At 48.1% G+C, this 15,382-nt stretch overlaps 1 protein-coding gene across 8 annotated transcripts in view; it reads right to left on the bottom strand.

The window, feature by feature from the left end:
• Positions 1-582: 582 nt before the first annotated feature.
• The window catches only part of STK33 (serine/threonine kinase 33), a 177,498-nt gene continuing 162,698 nt past the window's right edge, over positions 583-15,382 (bottom strand). For 6 of the 8 annotated variants that reach the window (XM_049650659.1, XM_049650646.1, XM_049650637.1 and 3 more), the window contains one exon: positions 11,098-11,937. In XM_049650659.1, the coding sequence (XP_049506616.1) occupies positions 11,725-11,937 (213 nt within the window). In that variant the 3' untranslated portion in view covers positions 11,098-11,724. Of the gene's footprint in view, positions 1,279-4,886; positions 5,806-11,097; positions 11,938-15,382 lie in introns of those variants that run through there. The other 2 variants (XM_049650677.1, XM_049650684.1) reach the window with 2 other exon arrangements.

Genomic DNA, 15,382 nt, shown 5'->3' with positions numbered 1-15,382 from the left:
ATAAGAGGGATGTTGTCACAGCAAGGTCACATTGCAAAGAGGGTTCTGACCATCTGGCTGCTCCTCCCTTGTCTCCTCCCCCCAGATGGACACTGTCCCCACCCCGTCTGTCCCTGGACACTTCCACCTGATTCAGGTGTGTTGGCCAGCTCATCTTCTAAACCAAGGACCCGTCAAGGGATGTTTAACAAATGTTTCCCTTCCTAGGAGAATTTTTTTTTTTTATTTTAGAAAGAGAGAGAGCGTGAGCAGGGGGAGAGGGATAGAGGAAGAGAGACAGAGAGAGAGAATCTCAAGCAGGCTTGATGCCCAGTGTGGAACCCGATGTAGGGCTTCATCTCACAACCATGAGATCATGACCTGAGCTGAAATCAAGAGTGGGACGCTTAACCGACTGAGCCACCCAGGCGCTACCACCCCCAGGAGCAATTTTAAACCATAACATTTTCCCACCATGCAGTATAAACTTAGTTTCTCAGCGTGCTTTCAGAGACTATGGAGGATTCTGGTGCTGAGCCCTGGTGAGAAGTCTGGCCAGCATTTAGGCAGCAGAGCTCCTACATGAACGCACACTCGCAGGGCTTGAAGCACACTAGCCGAAGCGGCTGTAGTTTTAATTAGTTGTTAGTCTTGCCTTTTAACTACAGACTTCTGTCAGTTCAGCTTCATCGATGTCGGTTAACCCTACAAAATGTTGTAACACATATTTGCTGCACAAAGGGGTTTCCAACAGAGAACTTCCCACCACCAGGCCAGTGAAGGTAGGCGTTTGTGTTGGTTTAAATGAGAAATGTTTCTGTCCATGGTCACTTTGGAGGTATACTCACCACTCCTTCTTCCCCACATTGCTGTTCACAGAGAGGAACTCATTACTGGTGATAAAATCCTAGAATTTGTGTGACTTGAACAGGATGATAGAATCACTGAAGGATTTTCAAGTACACACAGCTCTGGCTTGTAATGTGTTTAAGCTTACATTTGTCAATAGTAAACACACAGTGCATGTATGGTGCCATCAGTGAGTTGTGGAAGCGGATCGGTGAGCCTTGGAGGGAAACTGAGCCTGCAGAGCACAGTCCACTCTCTGGGCACTCAGGCCACTGAGATTTCCAGACGCCCAACAGAACAGCGCAATCCCTTGCTTGCTTTCTGCACTCTTTCCTTCTCAAGTCAGCCACCCACGGACTGTTCCAGAGAGGCCGCACGGGGATGAGCGAAGTTGGAGCTGTGGTTCTTGAGTGATACCCGGCAGAGGCAGGATTCTTGGGCACCTGGATCCTGGGCAGGAGGGGCAGAAAGTAACTGTGAGTTTGATGTGTCTAAACATGCCAGGCAGGCAAGCTCAAATCTGTCCCCTGCGGCAGCGAGGCTCGGAAGTTGCCCACGAGTGTGTCCACGTGTGTGTGTTGGGGGGAGGGGTGTTATTTAGAACCTTCAGTCCGACCCAAGAGATGGCACAATGCTGGAGGCAGAGTTGGGCTCTCAGAACTCCCCTTCCTCCTGTCTGTCCTGGGTGCTTTCTTCATCAGCTGGGATCTCTGGAAGTGCAGAAGCACATCTGAAATAACGCCTTGTCCCAGCACGCTTTCATTTTGCATTTCTTTTAAATAAGTGAGATCACATCTTCCAGCTGCCACACTTGGCTCCTGCCATCCCTGAAGTTCCCAGCAAAGTGCCCTCCGTGGCAGAATCTGAAGCTGTTTCCAACAGCACCTGAGCTCTCCTTCTGGGTGTCCTATATCCTGCATACCTGACCATTCATCAAAACCAGTAACCTGACTGTGCCTCTGGATACCTTGTAAAATTCTCCATTTCCTTCAACTATGTCACAGCCAAAGCAAAAACGAGGAGCTAGAGATCGTGCCCTTGTTAACCAAGAATGACCAATAAACAGGCCCACGGTCTTGGATTGACACGGTTCTTCCCATTGCCTATGTGGGAGCCCTGCAGACTCCTCAATCTTCACCTTGGCCCTAAACAAATCCCCGAAAATACCGTCCAATTAAAATACATCTCAGTGTCTCTTATCCCCAAGAGGCAGGGATGGGGACCCCCACATGATGGATGAAGGGTATTCTGAGACATCCAGGCAACTGAGGATCTCCTGCCTGACCTTTGCCCTCACCCTGGCTTATAGTTAGGCGCTTGCTGCGACCCCAGAGAGAAGGGCAGTGGGAGCTGCCTGGGTGGGGGGACTGCTGGAGCCATGGGTGACTAGGTCACGGAGCGGTGCTTGCCTGGCCCCCACGTGGGATCCAGAAGGTTCACCCCACAGGGGACAACCTGGGCGCAGGATCCCAAGAGACCACTCAGCATCCACCTCCTGGCTTCTGGTCCCGAGGGCACCGAGCAGGCCAGAAAAGTCCACTTGCCGAGACTTGCTGTGCAGTGAGGGGTTGGACTACATCCTACCCTTCGCACTCCTAAAGATGCCTTTTAAAATTTCTTCTACAGACTCTGTGTTTTGAAAGATTTTGTCAACCAAAAACTTTAGGTATGAGTGTGGCCAGAGCCATTCATCACAGGCTCATATGCTCTTTTCGTTGTGCTCCTTGACATTCGAAAATTGCCTGCAAATCCCATTACTTGCTTGGGGGCCCTGGGAGGAAGGAGACCTGTTGTGTGTCAGGATTACCTGGGGCAGCCCAAGACCTGGGGGTAGGGCCAGGAAAAGTTCGAGAGACCCACCCAGGGCCCTCCCACCTGAATCCCTCTGCATTTCCTCCAGTGCACAGGACACTCTTTCCCAGGAGCCCACCCACCCCCACCCGACATCCTATATCACATTACCTCAGCATCCTCTCACCACCTACATCCACCCACAGCACAAAGCTGAGTCCACATCGGGGGCTGGGTAAGGGGCACCCTGCTGCAAGGGACATGCCAGGACCCAGGCCTGGGCTGCTCTGCCTTGTCAGGGTGGAACCTGGGATTTGGGCCCAGCCCTCATCGCTTTGGACACATGGCACCCCAGGAGCTGTGCAGAAGCTGGGGAAGCAGGAGATCTAGAGATAAAAGTGAGAGGCAAGGACATCAGAAGTGACACTTTGGTTTCAAGTGTCCTGAGCCTCTGCTGGCTGGCAAAGAGCAGCATGTAAACAAGGACACGTGTCACCACTCCTGGAAATTCTAGAGAGGTTTGGGGAGGGAATCCTCTGACAAAGACTCAGATTCCTGCTAGTAACGTCGAAGGAGGGCTCGGAGCCATTTAATATATGCAGAGATGTTAATGTGCCCCTGCGGCAGGGGAGGCTACGAGACACAGAGGGTACCTCATGCTCATCCTGTTTGGAGGGTCCAGGACAGGCCTGTGACTCAGTTTGTGCCTTCCCTCCTCTCTGTATCTCAGTGGTAGTTAGAGAGACAGACACCAAATGAAAATGAGTCTGTCTTCCTGGGTGATCTTAGGGCCCCGTGCCTCAGATCCAGCCCAGGCACGTTCTGCCACTCCCCCTGGCATCACACTGGGAAAGGGCTCTTTTGTGGTCACTGAGAGTCTGCCACAAGGACAGCGATAGGAAAATAAATGTGCTTCAGGGTCGCATCATCAGTAAAGGCTGTGCTAGTAAAGTCAAGCCAGACTGTCCACCAATTCTTGCTAAGGGGAACACGATGGGCCCCAGTGATAGGGACCAGTGTCAAGAGGCCTAGGGGCGGCAGGCCACATGTTCATTTTGGAAAAAGGTTCATTTTGGGAAAAGACCCAGATGAACTAGAACAAAGGCCCAAGAAACATGCCACCTGAGCAGGAGTCTAAGAGAACACTAGAGAAGGTTCAGAGGGCTGTGGGCGTCACCTCCAACTCTCAAGGGGCCATTATGGGGCCCAAGGAGTAGACTTTAAATAGTTTCCAGAGGGGCCAGTGAGGAGCAGGTGTTAGTTAATACGAAGACTTTTCTAGCAGTCCCCCATCCCAGGGAGCATTTCATCAGAGGCTGGGAGTGGGGGGGTTCCTGCCCTGGGGGATTTGGGCAGTGCAGATGGTCCACGATTCTGCAAACTTGGGCTTCGGGAAAGTATCTGGTCGGCCATTTTCTGATTTATGCTGAAGGGAATCGATGGAATTCTGAGCCAGAGAGGACCTGGTACCTGTCACCACTCAGATTCGATGAATCGGCCATAAGGAGGTTTGGCCACATCTCCTAGGGACACTTCTCCAAATGGCACTTCATGTCATCATGTCATCCTCACACTTGTTCTTGCCCAACCAAGTACAGCCATGCCCAGTCCCTGGGTGGGAGTGTGCCCAAGATGGTGCCTTGATGCCTGGGTCCCCGAACCCTGCCTAGTGTCCAGAAGCCCTCATGAACAACTCCCTGTTAACTCTGGGTCTCTCTCCACATCCTTCCCCCTCCAGCCATGGTGACCCACTCCGGCCTTTAAGTCTCTCTCAAGCGGCCATCTCCACTTCAAGGTCTGATAGCGCTTCAACTTAGGATGACTTGGAGGAGCCCTTCATCTCACTGCCAACCCCCAACTCGGTGAGTGAAACCTCTATCAAGCCGCTTACTGTTGAAGCCAAAAGTCCCTCTCAGTCCCCCACCCACTCTTTTCTTCACTCTACACATCTAATCCCTCACGGGATCCTATCAATCTATCTCCAAACCATATTTCCTATCCACCCACTTCTCTCCATCTTCTCTGTTGCCCTCTTGCCCAATGACCCCTGACCGATCTCCCTGCTTCTCTTTCTGCTCCACCTGCATTTGTTCAATAGAAGACAGAGTGAACCTTTAATCAGAGGTCATTCCCCAGCTGGAAACCTGTTAGTGGTTCCCTGTTGTGTTTAGAATAAATGGATTCCTTTTTGTGGCCCCCAAGGCCTGCAGGGCCTGGCCCCAGCCCCTCCGCACTGCACCCCCCCACCCCCCCACCACCATCCTGGCTTTTGGTCGAGGTCCTGGAGTCCACCCAGCTCTGTCCCAGGCCCCTCTGCCTAGAGCATTCCTCCCTTTAGCCTTCAAGCTTCTTTAGAAAGGCTCCTATCCTGTCGTTCTCTATTATGGCACTCTTTACTTCCTACCTTGTGCTCATCACAGTACACAGGTATTTTACATATTTGTAAAGATCTCCAACATCTGCCCCGCACCAAGACTGCAACCTCCTCAAGGGCAATGACCTTGACTCTCTCTTACCTCATCTTATGCCCATTGCCTATCACTGTGCCCGGCAATAGCAGATGGTCAGTAAATATTTTTTGAATGAACAACTGAGTCTCTCAATCTGATTCTACTTAGGGGACATTCTTTGTGCAGCTCCCAGTCCTCGTGGTAGAGTGTGGTGCTGGTCACCTGGAGGCAAAAGGAGACGTCAGCATGGCCGGACTGTTGTTGCCCTCCAGGCAAGAAAAGTGCACCGGAGGCAAGACGTCCTGCCAAGATTCCACTTCAGGGGATGGGGCCAGGACGACGCCCCAGTGGCTGAGGCTCCAAGGTCCCGTGACTAAGTTCACACTGACTGGGGGAAGGGGGTCAGGCCACAACCAGGGAACTCATCTGGAGGGAAGACACTCTTGTGAAAAATCACCCACGTCTGTGGGCTTTGGGGGCTTTCCCACTAGTAGCCTTTCTTCCAAAGCTCCAGAGCAGCACCCAGGATAAGAACCGCTTCTCTCCTGGGCCCGAGCGGCAGGCAGCAGACTGAGAGATGGCAGCCGGGTCAGGAAGCGCCATCCTTGGCTGCTGGGCTTCTTTCCAGAGCAGGGGTCTCCCTCGTCCTGCACCGGACAGGGGCTTCGAACCTCTGGAGACAGTCTGTGCTCCTTGATCCGGGTGCTGTCGGTCGGTGTGACGAGGAAAACAGAAGCTGAAAGCAGTAAGGAAAAGTATTCGAGCTAAAAGCTGACCTGGGCCCGTGTTTGCAGTCACACAGCCGCGCCCGCCACCTGATAGAGCCGTGTGGGGAACGGAACCGTGACGGGGACTCCTCGCCCCACGCGTGTACAACGCCGTGGGAGTCACAGCTCTTGGCCCCGGCGAGCATGTCTGTCGTGTCCGCACACAGGGCCGTCCAGGCGAATACCTGCGGCAGCCACAGGGCCTCTTTCCTCTCTTCGCTCAAAAACACGTTCAAAGGTTTCCAAAGATTGCTCCTGACAATGACCAAAGCACTTAGACCTTTAGAATTCATTTTCGTCACGTGGAGTCCTTCAGAATGCAGCTTACCCTGCTATGGTGTGGTTGCACCTCACTCAAACTCGTCAACATGCAAAATAACCCTCCTCCACTCTGAGACCCAAAGTTGCCAGAATGACTGCGCCAGGCTGTTGCTGGGAGCTGGCGGTGTTCATGAGCCGCTGACCTTTCCAAACTATGAGCTCAAACCTTACAGCAGCCACGGCCTAAACTATAAATACCTCGAGAGGCAAGTAGTGCAACAGTGACATACTTAACCCCGCTGGCTGGGTTCAAATCTCTGTTCTGCTACTCCTCGGCTGTGTGACCTTGGACAAGTTTCTTAACCTTTCTGTGCCTTAATTCACTCCTCTGTAGAGATAACAGTACCAGCGTCCTAGGTTGCTATAAGAATGAAAAGAACATGTGTGCTTAGCAGAGTGTCGGGCACGTGATCAGTGCTCTGTGAATGTTGCTGTTATTTTTACATCATTAACCTGAACATGGGCTTTTGTCAAAAGACAAGATCCCTTCCACTAATATGGCTCAAAGTCCACCTTACAAGAGGACTTTGATTTCTAGTAAACTGCATGTAAACCAATGCCTGCACCAGGAAATACTGGTTGCCACCTCCACGTGAGGGCTTCTTCCTCAGGGTCCAGGGAAGGTGCCCGTTGGCCATCTTCCACCTGCCCTGCCCTTGGGTTGCACTGGAAATGCTGACTCTGGGACCTTGCAACCGCCCGGGGATGGAGATCACTTCCTGTGCTGATGAGGAAAACCTCTTCGAAACGACAGCTTGGTGTCAGGATCTTGTCCGCAGAGGCTGTCCCGGGTGAAAGAGTCAAAGACTTGTGTCCCAGTCCCCCAAGGGTGGCGAACTGTGTGTAATCTCTGTCTCAGCGCCGAAGATAGGAATGATCTGAAGGTGCTCCAGAATCCCTCAGGAGAGGGGGGCGGGGCTGCCCTGCATGGTGGCCCTGTCCTCTGGGCCAGGCCAGGAACAGTTGCACGTTTCGGGGATGAAGCCCTCTGAGGTCTTCACCCTGGGTTCACCGGGTCCACCTAAGACATCTGGGATGGCACCAGGCAACAGACAGGGCTGTCCCTGAGCTAGCCGGCGGTGACACCGCAATGTCTTCCTCTTGTCCCACCGTCACGAGTGCCCTGCTGCTTGAGGTGAGGCCACTGGGCCGGTAGTAGCAGTCCCTACCACTCTGCTGAGGGCTGCTCCGGATAACTTAGGGAAACTGAAGACCTGCCACACAGGGAACCGAGTGGAGCTGATTATACCAGCAACTGAAGAAGGAAGCCACAAAAATGTCAGACAGACACTGAACGTGGCCTTCCTTTGAAGAACAAAAGCAAAGAAGATTGGCTCACCAATGGGAATTAAGTGATAACAATGCAGTGCACAGAAATCAAAACCAATTCTAAGCCAGCTCCCTCAGAAAAATACAGGGTCCTGAAGAGTAAAGCTGAACTATGTGAGGTCTTTGAAGAGGGAAAATGTTACTTGAAAATGCTTTGTAAAGCGATGTTAGCACTTGCAGAGATGAAACACACGGCCCGGGGAGAAGGCTTGTCTACAGGCTGCCTGTGCTTCCTGGCCACCATAGGCTCCCCAGCGGAAGCCTCTGCCAGGCCCTCCAGTCCAGCCGGGAGACAGTGTCCCAGGCTAGGAGAACTCTTGGCTGTTACAAGTGTTGATTGCTTGCTTGCTTGCTTGCTTTTCAAAGAATGTTTTTCTTTTTCTTTTTTTTTTTTATTTTGAAAGAATGAGAGAACATGAGTTGGGGAGGGGCAGAAAGAGAGAGAGGGAGAGAGAGAATCCCAAGCAGCCTCCATGTGCCAGCACAGAGCCGAAGGCAGGGCTTGAACTCACAAACAGCGAGATCATGGCCTGAGCCAAAACCAAGAGTCGGACGCTTAACCGACTGAGCCACCCAGGCATCCCACAGGTTCTTTAGGCTCCAAAAGCCGCGACTGGAATGTAAGACCTAAATGTGAACCTTCAGGGTCCAGACAATTTCAGATCCAGTTGGGTAATGCTCGATGTATTTTGCTCTGGCTAGGTCCAACTCTGAGAAATTTCCTCTGCCATCGCCTCCCTCAACCCTAGCTAGTGACCACCCAGGTGCACCAGTTTGCTTCAGGAAGAACTCATTTAGGCTTTTTCTCTTCACTTTACTGCTATTCAGTAGGAGGTCAGCAACCACAGACAAAACTGCCCCAGGTCAAAGAACAATGCAGAACTGACAAGAAAGGGTCCAGATCACTCTGGGTCCCAGGAAGAGACAGATGGTGCACTCAAATGGGGTAGGTGCGAGTTCAACAAAGAGACTATTTATAAAGGTACTGAGAGAGTTAGGGAAACCCACAAAGGAAGACACAGTACCCAGGGCAATAGCCCCTGGTCTTGGCCTGGAGGGGCTGCCAGCAGGTGCTGAGGCCTGCAGAATGAGAATACGGTGACTTCCCAGCAGCCCAGTATGGAAGGCCGTGGGGGAATCGATGACTGGCCCTCGGCTTTCCTAGCCGATGTCCTATTGGTGACTCCCACTGACAGAAGCCCAATATATCCAGAGGCCCAGGGAGACTGTTCATGCAGTCCCTAAAGATCAGTCTCTCGGAGTGGAGAGGGCAGAGCAGGGCAGAGTGGCTCTGGAGGGGCACATGGAAAACAGCCAGCTCAGGGTCGTTTCCCAGAGGCCACAGCTTCTTGGTCTCCAGCCAAGTGCAACCATTATAGGACACAACCTCCGTGGCCAATTTCAAAGCTCTGCTTACTGCTGGGAATGCATGTTTGAACAAAGCCTTTATTCTCTCTATTCCAACAGCAGGGCTGGAATTTAAAAAGCTTCATTTTCAAGACTGGCTGCTTTTGATGTGTCTAACCTGGAACTTACATTTTGAGTCAAATAGAATTATTTAAACAAAGCATTTCAGTGATAAGCACAAAATGTTTTGGGGTTTTTTCTTCTTCTTCTTTCCCCTCCCAATACCACAGAACATTCCTACTCTCAGAGGGTAAGGGCTTTTCTGTGGCCTACATCGCATCCTCCCTCAGCCTCTGTTTCCCCGGTCTTCGATTCTGCAGCCTGAGTCTTCATCCGGGTGTACCCGGGCACAGGCCAGGGAGGGCGAGGCTTACCTCAGACAGGCCTGGAGCCAGGACTCTGCAGCGCTTCCCTCCTCTGACTCCTGTTCCAAGTTTGGCAGAAACACGTGTTGTCATCCACTCTTCTTTAGTCATTATACTTTGTCTTCTTTCTGCTCCCTTCCCCCCAACCCATCTCTCTTTCTCCTCTGATTTAAGCCCTTTTCGATAGCATCTTCTGTTCTCCTCAGCTGAACCTCTCCTCAGCCCCAAGCCTGCATTTATCAATTTTATCTCCTGCCTCGACTTGTCTGTTATTCAAGTTGGAGCGTAATCAGCATGTGCATGCCTTGGCAATTACGCCTGCTCTGTACTGTCCCGGTGTCCCTCTGGGTCCTGCAAGCCCATCTCTCCATGCAGTGCATACGAGGTGTCAGAGTGATGGTTACCAGTGCCTTGGAGCTGGCCTCTCGGTCACCGAAAACCATTCTAAAACAGAAGAGCTACTTTTTTTCCACAGCCATGAAAGCAAATGAAGAGAGCAAGTCTCAGATAGTAAAGAGGTACAGTCGTTGGGGCAAAAAGCTCAGACCTGGCCTGGTCCAGGGGTTACACACAAATAAATAACAAATACAAATAATGTGAAAATTCCCCTTAGAAAGAGTGAGCTCGGCTTCTATCAAAATGATTCTACATAAATAAAACGAAGGCCTAGACAGAAGAAAGCTGATAGAATGATTTTTACGGTGGGAAGGACAGTCAACCTGGCGTGGGGCTGGGGAGGGCAAAGGTGCAAACACAATAAAAGCTATTAAATGACTTCACCTTTCACTGAATGCTTAGTTCTGGACCTTTGGTCAAGCTTACTGAGTAGAATTACTAATTTAAGGCTGAAGAGCAATGTGGACAGAAATTTGGATAATATTAAATTTAACATCAGAATTCTCTAATATGTGATACAAAAGACTGTATCACTATGGAAGTAAGAGCATTTTAGATACAGGGAATATTCCATTTTCAGCCTTAGGGGATGGACAGAATCTAAGCCACCGTCTCAGCTGGCTTTTCTGCAAGGAGATCAGCAGGCTGCTATTACCCCTGCCTTTAAGAGCACCACCAAGGAAGGGAAATCTGAGGCCGGGCTTCTCAGCAGGCAAACAGGACATACTCCTCAAAGATTGGCTCACTACATCCTGAGAGGAGGCTTACAGCTCAGGAGATGGTTTCTGGAGTCCTGATAGGACTGGAAGTAATAATCAGTAAGGGAGAAAGACCTTGAAGAAGCTATGCCAACTCCAGTTCTAAAATAAAGTCTAGACAATTTAAACCAGGTCCACTTTAGCTGGCAGATTCCCTCAGGGGAAGCACACTGTAGGTACTAAGAAGGTCCTGACAGAGCTAGCCAGGGACAACGCATGTTAGTGCTACCTTTGACCCACTCAGAAGTACAACAGTGTCTTCCAAATTAATCACAAGAAGTACTTCTATTACCATTAGCCACTGAGTGGATTTATATGCAACTAAGTACATGCTCAGCAGGCTCATTTTGGAGGTCTAAGACAATCCCATCGGGAGAGGTGGAGTGAAACTAGAGTATTACTTTATACAAGTAAAAGCAAACACAGATTGTTTCCTTAGAATTTGTTTGGAAGGCCAAGCAAAGCATCTACTCACCCAGTTTGACCTCGAAAGACAAAACAATTTCCCTGGGGTGGAAAGGAGATACTTGTAACACCAAGAGTAATGATGTATTTTCCCCTGTATCCACTTCGTGACCTTCCCCAAAGATATGTGCCTACCTTTGCAGAAGCAGGCCAAACTCATATTTGCATAAGGGCTTAGAGGACCTTTTATATCCACCTCTCGTTAACATAAAAATTAACGTTCATGGGTGACATCTGTCTTTTATTGATTCAATCAATATATTGGGAATTTAGCAGCAACTTAATGGCAAGCAGTTACAAAAATCTCCTATTCTTCTACATTTAAAATAAGTTGTCTTAAATAATCTACACCAACCTAAAATCACAAGAACACATGTGAATGGCTGAAGCACTTCTGCTGTTATGCCTATGGCAAGTTTATTAGTAATTTCCTAACAAAATCTCCTAGTGCAAAGTGCACATAATTATTTGGGACCTCCATCACCATATTTGGCTCTCATTTTCTCCTACAAATAATTGTGCCCAAATACAAGAATGTGAAGTAAAACTGAGCAAGTATGCCCACCACCTTGCTTTGAGGACGCGTGCTCCTCTAAACAACTCTCAAAAACCTCGAGTTAACTGCAGCCACAGCTCGCCATCAAGCCTGTTGGTGGCTGTTCTTAACACTAGGCTGCCTTGAAGATCCCTAGCTCCAAGGTTAAACTGGTGCAAACACATGGCAGGGCTCAGCGGGGCTAAAAGACTAAAAGCTCGACATAGTCCTGTCCTTTCTCCCTCCCGTCTCCTCACTTTAGCGCTAGAAAGAGCAGCTCCGTGTTTGTACTATTCACCTGTGAAGGGAACCTTAGAGTTTCTTTTTGGTTCTAGGCACGGCATTGGATTTAGCAATGTATTTGGTTGCCGGTCCTTGGCTTGACGTCATGGGGGATTTCTCTGGTTCTCCCTTGAGTCCGGCTGGAAAGTTTCTGCTGCCTGCAGAACTTGCATGCTTCGAGTCCGAGTTGTCCGCGTTTTCCTTCTTACTGGCCACAGGAAATTTCTTTGCATAAGCAGTGGACTGGAAATAAAGGGAAAGGCCTGGATTACCTTTCAGACACGAGGCAATATCTATCAATTCAAAGAAGCAAGGGACTACAAAGTTGCCCAGGATTTGCAAGGCGGAGCACTCTCCAGAGGGGAGATAGAAACTAATCCCATTGTAGGGCTGTTATTAAATGCCCAAGTAAGTTCCTTTAGCACTTTCAGGAAAACAGAACTGTTTGGTGTAGTGCAAACTACAGGCACAATTTCAGATCCTCTGCCATGCAAAACAAAAGTAAACATCTGGCGGGGCGCCTGGGTGGTGCAGTCGGTTAAGCGTCCGACTTCAGCCAGGTCACGATCTCGCGGTCCGTGAGTTCGAGCCCCGCGTCAGGCTCTGGGCTGATGGCTCGGAGCCTGGAGCCTGTTTCCGATTCTATGTCTCCCTCTCTCTCTGCCCCTCCCCCGTTCATGCTCTGTCTCTCTCTGTCCCAAAAATAAATTAAAAAACGTTGAAAAAAAAAAAAAAGTAAAAAAAAAAAAAAAAAAGTAAACATCTGGCAACATGTGCATAGGGAAGCTGGCCAGGACATAACCACACTCATTTCATCTTTACAGAATTCCAGGCCGGCCCTGGCATGTGTACGGTTGACCTGACAGGCACAGCACAGCACAGCTACGCCTCCTGACCTGGGGACAGTCGCTGCATATGGCCCACTCCTCACGCTCTCGCCATTCTCTGTGCTCACTCCGGAGCCTGGCTTCAAATCCCGGTCACACCACGTGGGCAGGTCCACGGACCTCTTGGAGTCTCGATGCCTCACGGGTAAATGGGGAAAACGTATTTGCACGTTTACTACATGGGTTTATTATGAGAATGCACCGAGATAGAGGCCATGAAAGTACTTCTTCAAGGCACAAAACAAAAGGGGTCTCAATAGGCAATTGTGTTTCCTCAGGTCACCTCACCCCACTGCCAAGGAAACAGTCTCTGATTCTGCTGTCATGAGGGAAGCAGAGTCCATTTTAACCTTAGAGCCATTTTATAAGTAATCACTTCTCTGGGCGCCATGGTGGCTCAGTCGGTTAAGCTTCTGACTTTGGCCCAGGTCATGATCTTAATGTTCTTGAGTTTGAACTCCATGTGGAGCCCCGCATCAGTCTCTGCCCGGACAGTGCACAGCCTGCTTGGGATTCTCACTCTCTTCCTCTCTGCCCCTCCCCCACTTGCATTCTCTAAATAAATAAATAAATAAATAAACTTAACAATGACAACAAAAAAGAAGTGAGCACTCCTCATGAAATGAAGCTGAGCACAGAGTTCTAAAAGAGCAGAGAACGTATTAGGAGAAGGGGACACAAGCAAGGTGGGGGATGAGACAGGGGAGAATAGATACAGCAGGCCTCACAGACACAAAATGGTCTGGGAAGGGCTTGTAAGTTTAACGCTCTGGCAAATGCAAAGTTACTCTACATCTGGATCAATAATCAGGTTAACAATTTTCAGAGAATCTGAAAAGACTACATGTAACACTGTACAAATAAACCTGGTGTTTCTTTGATCACTCAGGCCCTTGTGATACAAATGGCCATGTTTTATGCCCGGTAGTAGGCACTTAATATATATTTGTTCAATGAATAAGTGACCTCCCAGGGCAGCAGCAGAACTTCGGGTAATTTATGATTTTTGGTACCTGTATTTAAAGAAAGAGAACATTTACCTGACATTTGCTTATTGCAGACAGGCCTTAAATATGTGTCTCTTCAGAACATCACTCATGTAGGACTTCCTAACCATGTCTGCTAATTCTTGAGCTGGTAATTTTGTACATTGAAAAAAATTAATTTGTATAAATTTAGAAATGTAAAAAAGTCCTTTTCTCTATAGATTTGTTTCACCCACGAAAATGTCTACATTGCTTCTCTGTGTATTCTTTCACAAAATAGAAAATACTGAAAATGCATCAGCATTCCGTAACATAGATTGTACCCTCTCACTGAAAATTCCCATGTTCAGCAATACGGTGAGGGTGAACTCCCCTAATGCTCCAGTAACCGGCCGGAGAGAAGGTGCGTTGTTTAGAATAGCACTGATCCCAAAGACAGGAAACCTATCTTGGAAATTTCAATTCATGAAAGTTTAATCCTATTAAAAGGTGAATCTAAGTGTAACCTTCACTCTTTTGATTTTCCACCTTTTGAGTGATCATCCAAGTAGTTGAGGAAATGTCTTTGAACACATCCACCACAACTACTGTTCTACAGAATAGGAACACGGATTCAGCCATTTTCTTTTTAATGTATTTATATTCATTTGCAGCTCAACACTTCCATTCTTCTTCATGGTTCCATTTGTTAATGGACTTGAGTCATTAAAGTAGACTCAGAAGTTGCAGTCACCAGAAAGAAATACTCAGAGACAGTCTCTGTGGGCAGGTTTAGTGATGTAGATGATTTTTTCTTTTTCCCAAACGCATTAGAGGCTCTGGTGTTTTCTTCTTGGATAAGGTAACTTAAGATTATCCTCAGAATTTTCTGGCAAAGGGGAAAGAAAGAGAAAACTAAACCAGAATGTTTGCTTGCTTTAGTGCAGAAATATGGTATTTCTGTTTCATTCTAGAGCAAGATGAGAAAATATTCCTCAGCAACATTTCATTATTTTATTTATTTCATTTCTTTCATTATTTTATTTATTTATATCTAATTCATTATTTTATTTATTTATATCTAATTTTAGTGATGTATTTTTAAAATAGGTGGTACAACCCCATGATTTAATAGTCACAGTGTTAAAAATCTTCTCCCTGCCCCCTAGTTGACTCTGCTCTGCCCCACATCAGGGACACCAATATTATCAATTTACAGTGTATGCTTCCAGAGAGTTCATGCATCTCTTCAAGCAAATATTACGTGGAACCAGATTGAATTGGTAGTCATTTCTGCAGGCCAAAACAGCCTAATAATGGCAATTTCATATGGTTCCATCTAATCCATATATTGACATGCTTTCTTCTCCCTGTTTTTACCCAAATGGTAGCCCACTGTAAGTGTTCTTTCACACCTTGATTTTTTTTCAACTAATGATTATTTTGAGGATCCTTCCACGTCCATATGTAAAGAGTTCTCATTCTTCTTTTTGGCTCTGCAGTATTCTCTTGTTTGAATATTTATTTAGCCAGCCCCTTCACAATGGACATTCAGGTCGTTTCCAAACTTTTCCTAGTACAAATAATGCTTCTGTGAATAATATTGCACTTGTGCCATTTTGTACATGTGTAAGTATATCTACAGGCTATACATTTTAGAAGCAGGACTCCTGAGTCAAAACATCTATGGATTTGTAATTTTGAAAGGTATCGCCATATTGCTTTCCAGTGCCTCTGTACCAACTTATATTCTTACCGGCAACATATAAGTGCCTGTTTTCTTATTTCCTTTTCAATTTGGTATTTAATACATGTTAAAACTAATATAGTCAACCA

Source organism: Panthera uncia, chromosome D1 (assembly GCF_023721935.1).
Source record: "Panthera uncia isolate 11264 chromosome D1, Puncia_PCG_1.0, whole genome shotgun sequence".
Taxonomy (NCBI): Eukaryota; Metazoa; Chordata; class Mammalia; order Carnivora; family Felidae; genus Panthera; species Panthera uncia.
The sequence above is the reverse complement of the archived record's forward strand: the minus strand, read 5'-3'. Positions and strand labels throughout refer to the sequence as shown.